A 14,412-nucleotide genomic window follows, 5' to 3' on the forward strand; every position below is an offset into this window, starting at 1 on the left:
AGCAAAACTTGGTAGCCTTGTCCACTTTGGAAGCAGAATACATAGCTGCCATAGCATGTTGTGCTCAAATCCTTTATATGAAGCAAACCTTGTTAGATTTTGGTGTTCATCTAGAGAAGATTCCACTCCTTTGTGATAACGAGAGTGCTGTAAAAATTGCTAATAATCCTGTTGAACACTCTCGCACAAAGCACATTTATATCCGTCATCACTTCCTTAGAGATCATGTGGCTAAAAATGATATTTCTCTTAGTGGTGTAAGGTTACAAGATTAATTGGCAGATATCTTCACTAAACCTCTAGATGACTTTTTGAAATCACAAAGGAGAATATCACTCTTTGAGATTGTTGTTCACTCTTAATGTAGACATACACCTCCATAAGTATGATTAAAAAGATGTAAGTGCTTAATGCCTGTTGAGTCATGTGTTGGTGATATGCCCTAGAGGCGATATTGTATGCAGATTAGATATGCGAATGGGATTTAATATGATTGAATGTCCATTACGGTTTAGAGTCATGATGGTCTTTAATGTGATTAAAGGCCCATTAGCGTACTCTATATAAGAGGAGGCATGAGTTGTGGGCGCAAGAGTTGATTTTGCCACCAAAATCCTGGCCATCACCTCTTCCTGAACTCCCTATGAAACCCTAGTTGGGCTCACAATGCTATCACACCAAAGTACGGCGTTCCATCCCTGTATGTATGGATACCGTGGAGGCATTGCTGCAATTGTTGCGGTGCTGATCGTCAACAAGGACACTAGGACGGGTTCGACAGTTCCTCATCTCGATCGAGGACATGGTCGAGGCTTCCTGTTCGTGGTCGATGAGGTGGTCGACGTGATCGACTACTTCCTCTTGAGGAGCATTTCATGGAATAAGGTAAAAAGATCTTGAGTATATCGGATGGTCTGGCGATATAAGACTTATGAACACTAGAGCATTTTTGTGTGGTGACGTAGCACAAAAAAACTCGAAGTCCACGCCGGATGTTCTGATGTTCATGAGAGGCTACGCCGGAGCATTTCTTGCAAAGCGGATTTCCGTAGGGTGTTTGATGAATATGCACGCCGGATGGCCCAGCGTGTATACCAGAGTGTTTCTTGCAGAGAAGAATTTAGAAGTCTGGATTTTGTGGTTCTACACATCGGATCATCTGGCGTGTGCCCGGAGGCTTCGCTGAAGTATTTAACAGGCTTAACGGCTAATTGACAGCTGGCAATTGGGAGTGGTTGAAAAGGATACACGCTGATGTTCTGGCATGTATAAGTCAGTGCACGCTGGACCATCTGGCTTTCACACAAAAATGGGGCAGTTGGGCAACGACTAGATTTTGACCTTTAGCATATAAATACCTCCCCACTCGATTTCATTCGGCTCTCTTGCGACCCAGAGGAGTTCATACATTGTGTGTGTCATCAAGAAGCAAGAGAGAGCACTTGAGTTGATTTATAAGTCCCTAATTGAAGATTAAGGATATCATTAGTGTTTCAAGAGTAGCAAGTGTGCATCTAACTGTAGTTTAGGTTTGATCTTGGTCAACTGAAGTTATTGGCTTGTTACACTTGGTGGTTGGCAACACCTAGCTGGTCTTTGGTGATTGGAGGTGTCTCAGTGAGCTCTTGGAATTCTTGTGGGAGCCCCGGGAAGAGCGATGTGCTTGGTGTGATGCCCGTCAATCCGGAGTTAGAGAAGTGGTAATCATGAGAGAGCACTTGAGTCTTGGTGACTAAAGAGGGAGCTATATCCTTAGTGGATGCTCCAACGAGGACTGGGGGGAAGTGCCAACTCCTCGATACCTTGGGAAAAATTTAGGTGTTCTCTTGTCCATCTATTTTCCTTTCCCGCATTTACTTCGAGCATTTATCTTCATGCAAGCTTTTAAATTCCACAATTTGATTAGTGTCTTTGCTTGCTTGTGTAGTTGCCTTGCTCTAGATTGTTAGCATAGTTTCTTTATATTTCTTCTAGGATAAAGTTGCTACTTGTTCTAGTATCTGGTTGTAGCTTTTAAAATTAGTGCCCAATTCACCCCTCCCCCTCTTGGGCCTTTCAATCCTTTCAGTTGCCCACATGAAGACATGTTGCATGAGATAAAATTTAAAAAACAAATGTTCTATGAAGTTTATTTTGCATAACTATATTCTAATAGCCCTTAGTTTATTTTATTAAGCCTTATTCAACTCTAAAACACACTAACACTATGTGAAAAATGGACAAAGGAGACACAATTTAGTGACAGGTCATTATACGACCCGTCACTTATGTGGCCTCGGGTCGGGACTGAGTATAGACCCGTCACAGATAACAGGTAATAGGTGATGGGTCATAATATTACCTATCACCTATGATATAAGTGACGGGCAATGACTAAACCCGTCACCTATAATCTGGTCCTAAGTGAGGGGTCTCCCTGCACCAATCATAAGTGACGGGTCATAATACGACCTATCACTTATAACTTGGCATAGGTGACAGGTGTCCCTGCACCAGTAATAAGTGATGAGTCATAATATGACTCGTCACTTATAACAAGTAATAAGTGAGGGGTAATCTTATAACCCATCACTTATTACTCAGATATGTTATAAGAGCTGAACAGCTATTGTGCACGCCGAACAGTTACTAAACAGTACTACGCGCACAGTAGCAGGTGATTTTCTCCGGTTCCGCTAGAGTCTCTCTAATATCTTGTTGATTTGATGATTGAATTGGTACTAGGTCTTTGAAGATTTGCATATCCCCCTTTTCTCTCCTCCTCTAAACCCTAATAACATGAGTGTTAGTGTTTTTACTGAATAGGGCATAAACTAACAAGATTAACAAAATTAGTTTCACTATTTTTGGAATAATATTCGATTTTCTATGCATTTTTGAGTGTTTAAGCCGATTTTACAATGCAACAACAAGCCTATTTTGTAATTTCTGATTTAACTGAATATTAAATGAGCCAAAACACTTTTGCACCGGGGAAAACCCTAGCCTCTCTCTTGACCGGTGGGGCCATGCCTTCTTTACTCTGGTCAAAATGACCAGAGGCCACGACGCATGGTTGCACAGCGCCAAGGCTGGCCGGCTGGCTTGGCCGGCTCCGGCCGGCGGGGAGCGTCGACCCTAGCGGCCCGGCCGAGGGCACCCATAGCAATGCCGTGGCGTAGGGAACTCATCTAGGGGGATATCGACCAGCGTGCCTGGTCAGAATAGGGCTGGTGACGAGCACCGAGCGGCGGTGGCGGCAGCTTACGCGGGCGACCGCGTCGGCGATAGGCTAAACACGAGCGGGCATGCGCATAAGCTTCTACGAGGGACGGAGAATCTCACCATAGTGCCAGTTGGGGAGGAGGAAGCTCAAACGTGGTGGCTCGTTGGCGAGGTGGCGGGACAGGCGGGCTGGCGCCGAAGAAGAACACCCTTGCACCTGAATCCGGCCGGCGAAAGGACGGGGCTCACGCGAGAAAGGCTCGGGGAGGACCGGAGGATTTCCCCACACTCTTCTCATGGCTCGGCTTGGGGCAGAACAGCTCAGACTGCGGCGGTGGTTGAGCCCTAAGCTGTGCACTGCTCTGTTCTTGTGGCCGGCGGAGAGAAAAGAGAGAGGGTGAGCAGAGAGAGAGAGCGAGGGGGAGGAGATAAGGGTGACAACGCTTCCACTCGAAGGCTCAGAGCCGTGGCCGACTTCTCCGGCAACGTGGCATCGACGGTCGGCCTCCATGGTTAAAGAAAGCGGCGGGCAGAGAGGGTATGTGTGATGAACAGTAGCTATCCGGTGAAAAATATCTCTCCTTCTCTCAACCATTTGGAGGTCTTCCCGGTGACCAAAATTCATGGGACAATTTTTGTGTGAAACTACAATTCACGTGCAATTCATTTTAACTTGTTTGAGCCCAATAGCCTAAGCCAATTTCCAATTAAAATTCTCCAAAAATGCAAGAGTTTCTAAATTGTGGTAATTTTTATGCCTTCAAAGTAATTCCCAAAAATTTGGGAAAATTCATTTATATTCTTCACATGGCATGGACTAATTTCTAAAATTGTTTCCAGCCCTATGCTTCATAGGAACTTTGTGAGATGCTTCACAATACACCAATTAATATTGATTTTAACAGTTTATGTTTAATATGAATTTCATGTCAAAACTTGCTCAAACAATAAACATGATGCTAATAATATTCATTAATGCTTAATGACATAATTAATGACTTTAGTTCGTCACATTGCGGCGCTGCCCGAGAAAGGCGCGGCGCGTGGCAGCTTTGCGTCGACCATTCGGGCCACGATCACCAAAGTCATTGTGCGTCATGCTTCTTGGTGCGTGCACGCTAAGAGCAGAGAGGGAGAGAGAGAGTGAGAGAGGGCAGAGCGAAAAAAGTTGTCGGCGTCTTAATGGTGCCAAAATCGATGGCGAATAAGAGTAGTGCACGACGATGCACTGGAGGAGGGAGAAGACACTTGGTGGCGTGGGTCCCATGTGTCGGTGAGAGGAGAGAGCGAGCGGTGAGGGAGCCTGGGCTTGTGTGTTGGCCAGGCAAGCGTGGGAGCTGGGTTGGCATGCGTAGTACGGCCTGTGTGCAGTGGAGGAGAGCGAGGGTGGAGCCTGACTGGCTGGGCTGTTTCGCTGGGCTGTGTAGACAAAAGAGAGGGGAGGTGGCCCGTGAAGAAAGCGGATTGGGCCAGGGAGAAAAAGAAAAATGAAAAAGTTTTGGGATAAATTCAAATGGGAAATTTGAATTTGGATTTGGAATTGGAAGTGGATTTGGCACTAATTCAAAAAAAATATTTGGATTTGAAACTCTGACTTTGGAAGAGGATTTGAATTCAAAAGATTTAAACCCAATTTGGTTTTGAGCTGAAAAGAATCTAAGAATATATTTGAATTTGAGAGACATTCAATTTCAAATCTCCACTCAAAGAACTATGAAAACAATTAAACCAAATGCATATGATTCAAATTATTGCAAGGATTAATTTAGAATTTAATTTGATGCTCTTTGAAAAACTTAGCCAAATTGATATATTTGAGTATATACATACAAGTATATATATATATATTCAAATATATACTTCCTTGCTTTTAAGTTCTTTTGAATAACTATTTTTTTTTTAAAATGGAGTTAATTTTGGTATATTCTAAATGCTAAAACTCAGAATGTTACACTAACTATATTCATATTTTAATTTTTATATTAATTTTGAACAACACCTCATCACCGTTCTATGTCAAAGTAGACCTCCAAGGGCCCAACATGCATCTTCAAGCACAACTTGGCTCGCACGGTGAAAGGATGTGGTGGCTGGTTCCCATGCGTCCAAAAACCCCACATTCACGGACTAACAGTGTAGATGTGTTCTTTATTTAAAATATGAATATGCAATATTAACAACTCATTTTAGTTATCCGCCAAAAACGAAAGCAAAAGGACCAATACTCCGAAAACAAAAGAAGGGACCAATACTCGTTACGTCAGAAATCCACATTAGTGACACGTGACAACCCTTATTAGTGACAGGTATTTTACCCGTCACTCTTCTCACGTTACTAATATAGATTCATTAGTGATGAATTTATCACTAATAATACATATTATTGACGGATTTAGACTCAGTCCGTTAGTAATATATAGTTGTTAGTGACGGTTCTAGACCCGATCCGTTACTAAGGACTACATATTAATGACAGGTCTCGATCTGACGCATCACTAATATGTAACCATTAGTGACGGGTAGAACACTAATGTGTATTTAAAAAAATATATAAAATAGGAATTAGAAATGGGTTTTATTCTTCCTCTGTTATGTACAAATACGACATACATACAAACTGATAGTATGTATCCAAACTACAAATTGAAAATGACAAGTTCTACAAACTGATAGTATGTATCTCGACGGCGGATGCATTCCTCGGCGTGGAGAAGATGTTGAGGCAGTCGACGAGGAATCCCAGGCTGAGCCCGAACCGCGGCCGCCCCTCCCCAGCGTAGTCGTACTCCACAAACAGCTGCGACACCACCACGATTCCCGAATAAGTCGAGTAGCCAACGCCCATAGGCATACACACAAACACCTGACGGGCAGGCAGCGCGGCTCACCTCGCGTTTGAGGAGGGGGCGTCGACTATGCCGTGGACGCAGCCGATCTGGCAGACGAGGTCCGGCGCGTGGACAGAACAAAGATGGGTGAACTCAAACCACATCAGAGGAAATGAACAAGATGACATGAACACACAAATTAAAGAAGCTCGAAGACACGAAAAGAAAAAGATGGTACCTGAGAGTACGGAGAGACGACAGAGAGCTGCCACGCCCATCCGTACTGGATGCCGCTGGAGACTATGCAGGCCAAGAAGAGCCAGACAATGCCCATCGGCTTCTTCTGGCCAATGCCATTGCCCTTCTCGATGCCGACGTCGCTGGCCTCAAAGTCCATGGTAGTCCACCGATCGAGGTGCCTGACCGCCTCCTTGCTGTCACCCCGGCCTTCTGTTGGCACCAAAATTTAGCACGAGCACCAATATTCCGCGCACGTGAAGGTCAACACTCAAATTTTTCAGACTCAAAATAACAGATCTATCACTCCCTAGACAGGTCTAGCCTCTCAACATACAGAGAAGTCACAGAACGAGAAAGGGGAGAGGCCTTGGAGTCGATGACCTCGCCATAGGGGGTGAAGACCTACTGGAGGGAGTGGTCATTCGTGGCCTAGGTGAGGCCACCGACGAAGCAGCAGTACCTTACATCCAGTGCCGCGCTTTGGCTCGCGGCGGAGAACCGGCGGAGCGGACTCGGCTCCGACGTCGCCAACAGCCGCGACGAAGCAGTGGTGACCACACCCTTCGCCGTGGTCTCCTCTGCCCGGAGCGTCTCCGGATGCTGCTCGTGCACCGATTCTGGCACATGCTTTGGCACCGCGTCGTCGCCTCTACGCTAGCCTGCAGCCCCTCCGCCCTGCGATCGAGGACGGTGATGTTGGGATGCGACGCGATTGAGGGCGGCGGCCGTGAGCTCGGGAGGAGGGATGGGAGGTGGGAGGCGCTCGTGAAGGGTGGGAGGTGCGCAGCCCTCGCAAGAGATGGGAGAGGAGAGAAGAGACCGAACGAGATTTTTTAGGGTGGGGATGTGAGCGGATGAGAGGACGTGATACTTGAGTGAATGAAAATTTTGGGTTCTTATTCTCTTCTATTCAGATTAGGGACAGATTTGATATGTTTTGACGGTTCGTCAGTAATGATTTTATATTAGTAACGGATATTATTATCACCTGTTATTAATATGTGTTTTCTCTGTGATCTTTCACTAATGACTATTAGTATTAGTGATGGAAGATTTTCTCACCCGTCACTAATAACAGATCATTAGTAACAGATTTGATACGGATCCTAGCTCGGGGTGATATTACTAACGTGTTGTCGCTCAACCCGTCACTAATAGATCATTAATAACACGTACTAAACAGTCGTCACTATTATGATATTTTTTTTATAATTTTTTACATAATGACTCTAGATTTTTATGGTAAGTGTTTGTATGCAAACTTTGTCCCTTTAACATTCCTTCCTCGCAGTTGCTTGGATTCCCATTATCTTTATATATACAAACACTTTATAGCTCCTCTTTATGCCGATGAGGTTGATAGTGAGGAAGGAAAAAAGAGAAATGCCGCTATCTTAGTTTTGAGGTCGCAAACTTATCAGGTATTGTATGAGTTGTGATTTCTACATCCAGGTAGATTGCTAGGAACAAAAAAACATCTAAGTGCATGTAGACAAGATTCACGCCGTCGAATGGAACACAAAATGCATGCGACGACATCCAACGGCAACGAAAATCAACATAAACTTCTTGATTTTCAGATGACCGAAGAATAGCAGTTCCATACGGTTAACACCACCGAACCATTTGTTCTGTCAAGTTTCTAGAGGCTTTTTGAGTCCTCACTTTAAAAAAAAAAACCCTTTACTACCGATCTATAAAGGGTTTTACTATCGGTTTTAGAGTCAGTAGTAGGCAACGTCCGAGGATCGGTAGTGAAGAGGTTATCATTATCGGCTGAAGGCTTCAGCCGGCAATGATAGTCGGGAATCGGATCGATCTTTTTGGGACCGGAAAAATTAAAAAACTTTATTTTTGCACCCGAGGAACCCCATGCCCGCGCCATCGAAGTCATACGATTTTTCGCGCGAAATACGCGCGCGTGCAGTTCGTGACACTCGAACCCGGAAACTCTCAACTCGTGCGATATGTGCTTACCATCCCACCACAGAAATACTAGTGATACCATTAGCATATGCAATCATTTTGATATCTTCTGTCTAAAACTTTAAATGATTATTCGGATATCTAAATGACATCAAATAAAAAGGTTTTGATGTACATAGTTGTAGAACTCATCGAGTGCTATAGTTTTGGTATAAAGTTTGTCCCTATTTGGTTTTGTACGAAAAAGTTATGAATTTTTTTAAATAAACTGTCATCCACTATCTCTACCGATTCTTTTCGAATGACCTTTTAGTACCAGTCCTTAATACAAATTAGCAGTGATATTTAATCAATATTTAATCACTGCTAGCTCGTAAAAAATTGGTAGTGATCGAACGGCATATAGACCTATTTCTATAGTAGTACCTGTGCGCAATCAGGCATAAGGGCCATGTAGACTGTAAAGGCAAAATAGAGGTGTACGGTGGTTCTTTAACTCAGTTGAATGATGTACACCAAACGAAGGATCTCTGGTAAGCACCAGAAGAGGGATGGATAAAGATTTCAGTTGATGATGCTTTTATGGATTCGTCTAGAGAAGGAGGCACCGGTGTGGCGTCTTTGACGCTAACAATGTGGAGGAGGTCGAGACCATGGTCTGCTGTGATGGGCTCATCTTAACAGTAGAGTGGATTCCAACAAGAGTAATCCTGAAGTCACATAGCATGATGATGCTTCATTATTTGTCCAAGCCAAAAATACAAAGATCGATATCTAACTTCACGATTCAAGAAGGGCGGAGGCAGTGAAGAAGATGCCTGAGTGGTGTTTTGTCATATAAGCAGAGAGCAGAACATCGTGATGCACGAGCGATTATACCTCACCTTTAAGTAACTAATATAACTCTCTCTTTCTTGGTAAAAAAAAAAAAAAAAAAAAAAAAAAAAAAAAACAAACACCACCGAACCATTTGGATTCCTTCCTGCACATGATCTGAGTGGTCCGGTCCGGGTCGCGCAACCTTCCGAGCCATTGCTATTAAAGTGCAAATTGGGTAACTTTGTTCGTGCCGTCTCATCAATCACCATAAGACAGTAGGAGAGATGCGAACTTTAATCCATCTGAGTGCTTGACTAACTTGTATGCTCCAGGACTTTTCTGCAAAGATCGCCAATAATAGTCCCTTCCCAGAAAGCCTTTTTTTTTTTCTGTGCACTGTAAACTAACTTTGCATGCGTGCGCGTGAATCTCTGCTCGATCTTATCGCGAATGGAGTGCAAAACTAAGTGGAACAATTATGCAGCGGCAGTGTTGCATGGTCTATATATACGTACCTTGAACTTATCATGGGCCATAAGCAGATTGCTTGCTATTACTTAACTAGGGGGCTTGCTGCAGGAGTGCTACCAGATTCCAAGGAAGGCAAGCCGACAAACAACTTTCGGACAAATGGAAGATCAGCAAGGTGCTAACAGAGCCCTCCTCAGATCAGCTCAATTATGTTGTCTTCCAAGTAGATTAGGAATTGTTTTTGTTAGCTAATCACACTCACTTGTTAACTGATCACTTGCAGAGCGAGCAGGCCAATTCCGCGCCGTGGACATCGCTTCCCTGGCCCAAGAGTTGAGGGAGCAGCGAGCCGCCGCCAACTCCTCAGCGGCACAACTCGACGGTGTCTCCGCTATCATCATCGCCGAGGTCGATGGCCCGACCCGCAACGTCGACCCGGCGGAGTACGACCCGCATCACGTCTCCATTGGGCCGTACCACCGGATCAAGAACCCTGGCCTCGCGAGGGACGACGAGAAAATAAGAAGTCTTGACGCCATCATGTCGGCGGCGAGCCCCAGTACGACGGAGGAGGTTTACCTAGGGGAGCTGGCGCGCCTTGAGGGCCGCGCGAGAAGATGCTACGCCCATACTTTTGGCATGGAGAGCAAGGAGTTCCTGACCATGCTGTTACTCGACGGCTGCTATGTGCTCGCCCACTTCGGTGACGTCCAGACCGTCGACGGCGTACGTCGCAGGAGTGGTGGGCCTGCCGTCAATGGCCACGTGCAGGGAGCGTTCCACCGCAGCAGCGCCGAGCCGGAGGCAGTCGCGGTAGTGCGAGACGTGTTCTACCTCGCGGAGAACCAGATACCGTTCTTCGTCGTCGACATGATCCGCAAGCTAACCATTTCATACGACGGCGTTCTAGAGGTGGACCCGATCGCCGGGTATGTCCGGGAAATCCTCGACAAGCACCAGTACTCCGTGGCGACGCCAGCGGTCGTGGAGCCAGGCAATCTTCTGCACCTGCTACACATGCACTTGAGGCCCACTATACTCTCGCCAGCCACGGGCGATGAAGCCACACCCACCGGCTTGCCGGTGGGCCGGTGGCGCACGGCGATGGAATACCGCTTTGTCGGCGTGAAGTTCAAGAGTCGGCCCATCGGCATCACCGACAAAGCCCGCTGCATCCTCGACGTAAGCTTTGACAGTGGGGGCAACACGCTGGAGGTCCCCTGCTTGAACATCGACGCCGAGACGTTCAGGATCCTTCGCAACCTGATGGCGCTCGAGAAGCACAACCCAGACGCGGCCGGGAGCAGCGTCACGGCGTACTGCGTGTTCATGTCGCAGATGGCATGCACCGAGGGGGACGTGGAGCTCCTCTCCAGGATAGGGGTCATCGTGCACCGCCTCGGCAACCACAAGGAGGTCTCCACTTGGTTCTCCGACCTCTGCAAGGGGGTAGTGTTCGACGCAGACGATCCCGACCGCAACTACCTTCGGGCGATGTGCCAGGCGCTTGAGAAGCGATTCAGGAGCCGCCCGCGGCGATGGATGGCGTTGCTGGGGCAGAAGTACTTCGCCAACCCGTGGCTCGGCGTCGGGGTCATCGCGGCGGCCATCGGGCTAGCTTGCGCCGTGGTGCAAGCAGTTTACTCTGTTCTGAGTTACAGACAAGGAGCAGTGAAGTAGAATTGCTGCTGCGTATGAAGTGAACATGTCTGTAGTTACTACTGCTCGTGCCGTGCTTTACGCCTGGTGTGTTAGCGTGTGTATGCATGGCATTATAGCCTACAGTCGTGTCATTGTACTAATTTGGAGTTTTGCATTATTTGCATGCGAGTTGAAGGGAGGGGTACCAGGAAAAGCCTCAAGTCCACATAAGTCACTGCCGACTAAAGAATTTAGCCTGCAGTGATTTTTTGATATCAGTGATTTTTTGATATCACTGTCGGTTGGTGATTTCAGTCGACAGTGATTTTTAAGTAGTACTGTCGGCTGAAAGCTTTAGCCGGCAGTGTTGTGTCTCCCCCTTCTACTTCGGTCCTGTCTTCCCTCTCTGTCCTCCCTCTCTCTCCTTGATTTCTCTCTCTCCCATTCAATACATGCATATAATGAGACATATGTAATATAAATCAATAATAAAAGTACCTTCATTAATACATACTAATTCATGTAACACATATATACATAATAGTTCTCACAGGTCACCCAAAAAGTCGGTCGAGTTGAGCCAGTCCAGTATCCCTCTACCTCTCCTGCGATGAGGACCGCGTCTCCGCACGGATAGCTGACGGCGTGTGTACGTGCGGGGACGCGGGGGCCCGATGGTGGTGGAGCGGAGGATCTGGCCACGCCTGATCGACCGCAGCGTCGTCTAAGCTCTAGACTCGCCGGTGTGTCGAAGACATCGAAGTCAGACTCTTGAATGCTGGTACGTTTTGAGCATTCGGCCTCCTCCTCCGCATACTGACGGGTCACCCTGTCGTCCTCCTCTGCCTGGGCACGCTTACGGGATGCTGCTTCTTGCTCCTCCATAGCTCACAACTGATGGGCTAACTTCTCATCCTCCTCCTCTGGGCGCACTAACGGACCACGGCTTCTAGCTCCTCCTTCACATCATCATTGGAAGATAATTATATAAAACAGTCACTAGCATCATATGCAACCACCATCCAACAAAGAGTCTATTATTTGATTGGTCCGCCTCAGATTATAGAGATAATTAAATATACGACTGCAAGCTCGATTGGGATAGTAAAAAGGCGTGCAAGGTGCATGTGTAATAACCATCCCAATTGAGCTTTACAGTCATATGTATGGTAACTAGTTCTCTAATTTCATCATTTGCAAAAAAACTAAAACAAGTAAGAAAATAATGCAGTTTTTAATGACTGAGTTTTGAATGAACTTAGAAAACATGTTAGCTAGTTGATTGAAGTTGTCTTCCTGTCATGTCCTAAGGAACTGCATAACTTGGGATATACAACAATATAAGCAAGTAATCCCATATTTACTTTCTCATTGCTGAAAGGATCATATAGATCTTTTTGACTGAGAACATTGATGCATCCTTTACATTAACAAGCATGACTTAGTTTGATAGAGCTTTAAAATAAATATGAGGGAAATTGAAATGGAGACTAAACATTGTAATAGTCTTACACTCAAGTTAACCACTTATGAAGAAACAACGGAGCATTGGAATAGGACACATGCATTTGTTCTATTGAAATTGGACTGGTTTTACAAATTATGGTTCTACATACTTCTTAAATTGCTGCAAAATCTAACTCATAGTGCAAATAGTCGTCCATCAGGCCAATACACACAATGAATATCATGAACACATCCAGCACCCAACAGGCAAGAAAATATAGTTGACTTCATGAATTTGATGTGCTATTAGAGATGACTTTCATCTTCCTGTCTATGGCAAAACATCCATCAAACATGCAGAAGTGTACACAAGCATTCATTCGGGAAATCTGTACAAGCAACGGCCTGCGGTACAAGCAAGAGCCTGTGGTCTACATCAGTACGAGGTTGTGGGAAACTGATGAACAAGAAGAGGAGAGGAGAGGAGAGGAGAAGAGAGGAGAGGAGGAGGATGGTGGGAGATGTTGTCACTAACCTTGGGAGCGGAGAAGGAGAGGACGACAGGGCTCTGGGACAGGGAGGACAGGATCCAAGGATGGCGGAGCTCCGAGACGGGGAGGCCAGGGCTTCAGGATGGGGACGGCAGTGTCGGGGCTCTGGGACGGGGACGGCTGTGTCGGTGAGGGCGCGAGGAAGGGAAAAAATTTGCTAAGTGTCAGAGGGTGCGAGCCGTCAAGCAGTATTATAGGGGGAGGACTTTCACTGCTGGCGGAAGAAGTCCACCGGTAGTGAAAGGTGACCTTCACCGCCGGCTCAGTAGGACATCCAACAGTGAAAGGGGTTTCACTGCCGGCCCAAAGTCCACCGGCCCAAAGTCCATCGGCAGTAAAAGTGGTTTCATTGCCGGTTGAATATGTGCACCGGCAGTGAAACCCCTTTCAGTGTTGGTGCGGGGAGCAAAAAAAATTTGATTTGTTTGCGCGCACGCTGAGACTTGAACCCACGATCTGCTCCAAGTAAAACAGAACAAACCGCTGTGCTACTCGAATGTTTTCGATTGATTTTTTACTATCTGTATTTATTAATATTATGTTAACCTAAAATCCTAATACATATTTATTTAAATTACAAATTGAAGCTTTCATAATATAAGTGAGATATAATTGCATCTAAAACAAATTCATATATAGTAATTAATACAATTTAGCTGCTTTGGCTTAACGATTCTGCTTATCCATCACCTGTCTATGTAACTAGGTGCCAAAATGGTCCCGGTGCTCTCGTGCGATCCAAACATTGGACTTCCCTAGGTTTCTAGTGCGCATCATGGTCTGGTGTTCTTCGACATACGGGTCCACTATAACTGATTGTTGCAGAACTGTGAAATGTGCTTGTGTGAATGAAACGACATCATCAGTGTGGAATGAGTTTGCACCTACATTCCCTTTCCCCTGTAGTCTCCCCTCATGGCGAGATACAGGCACACCAATCGATTTGAGATTCATGGAGTCGATGCAGAAATCAATGACCTCCTCGGTTCCCCAGCCCTTTGCCATGCAGCCTTTCGGCCATTTTAGTTACGAACATGTTTCTTCATAACTCCCATAAACCTCTCGAAAGGGTACATCTGATGCAGAAACACGCGGCCAAGAATCCATATCTCTTTTACAATTTGAACAGTGAGATGCACCATGATATCATTAAACGATGGAGGGAACAACGCCTCAAGCTGGGATAGAGTCTCGACCATGTCTTCCTACAGCTTCTAGGTTGGTCGGATCGATGGCCTTCTGTGATATCGCGTTGAAGAATGAACACAACTTTATGATTGGGTTTC

At 45.8% G+C, this 14,412-nt stretch overlaps 1 protein-coding gene and 1 long non-coding RNA gene across 2 annotated transcripts; one reads left to right on the top strand and one right to left on the bottom strand.

Moving 5' to 3' along the window:
- Positions 1-5,762: 5,762 nt before the first annotated feature.
- LOC133895633 (uncharacterized) lies at positions 5,763-7,120 on the bottom strand. The gene is made up of 4 exons (XR_009905630.1): positions 6,733-7,120; positions 6,271-6,482; positions 6,093-6,139; positions 5,763-6,001 (listed from the first exon to the last, which is right to left on the bottom strand). It is a non-coding gene; the product is annotated as an uncharacterized LOC133895633 (long non-coding RNA).
- A 2,438-nt stretch (positions 7,121-9,558) lies between these two features.
- LOC133895856 (uncharacterized) lies at positions 9,559-11,318 on the top strand. Its single transcript, XM_062336376.1, has 2 exons — positions 9,559-9,663; positions 9,772-11,318. The coding sequence occupies exons 1-2, from the start codon at positions 9,648-9,650 to the stop codon at positions 11,166-11,168; spliced, it is 1,413 nt and encodes a 470-aa protein (XP_062192360.1). The 5' UTR covers positions 9,559-9,647; the 3' UTR covers positions 11,169-11,318.
- Positions 11,319-14,412: the final 3,094 nt, after the last annotated feature.

This window comes from Phragmites australis, chromosome 16 (genome assembly GCF_958298935.1).
Source record: "Phragmites australis chromosome 16, lpPhrAust1.1, whole genome shotgun sequence".
In the NCBI taxonomy this organism is placed as follows: Eukaryota; Viridiplantae; Streptophyta; class Magnoliopsida; order Poales; family Poaceae; genus Phragmites; species Phragmites australis.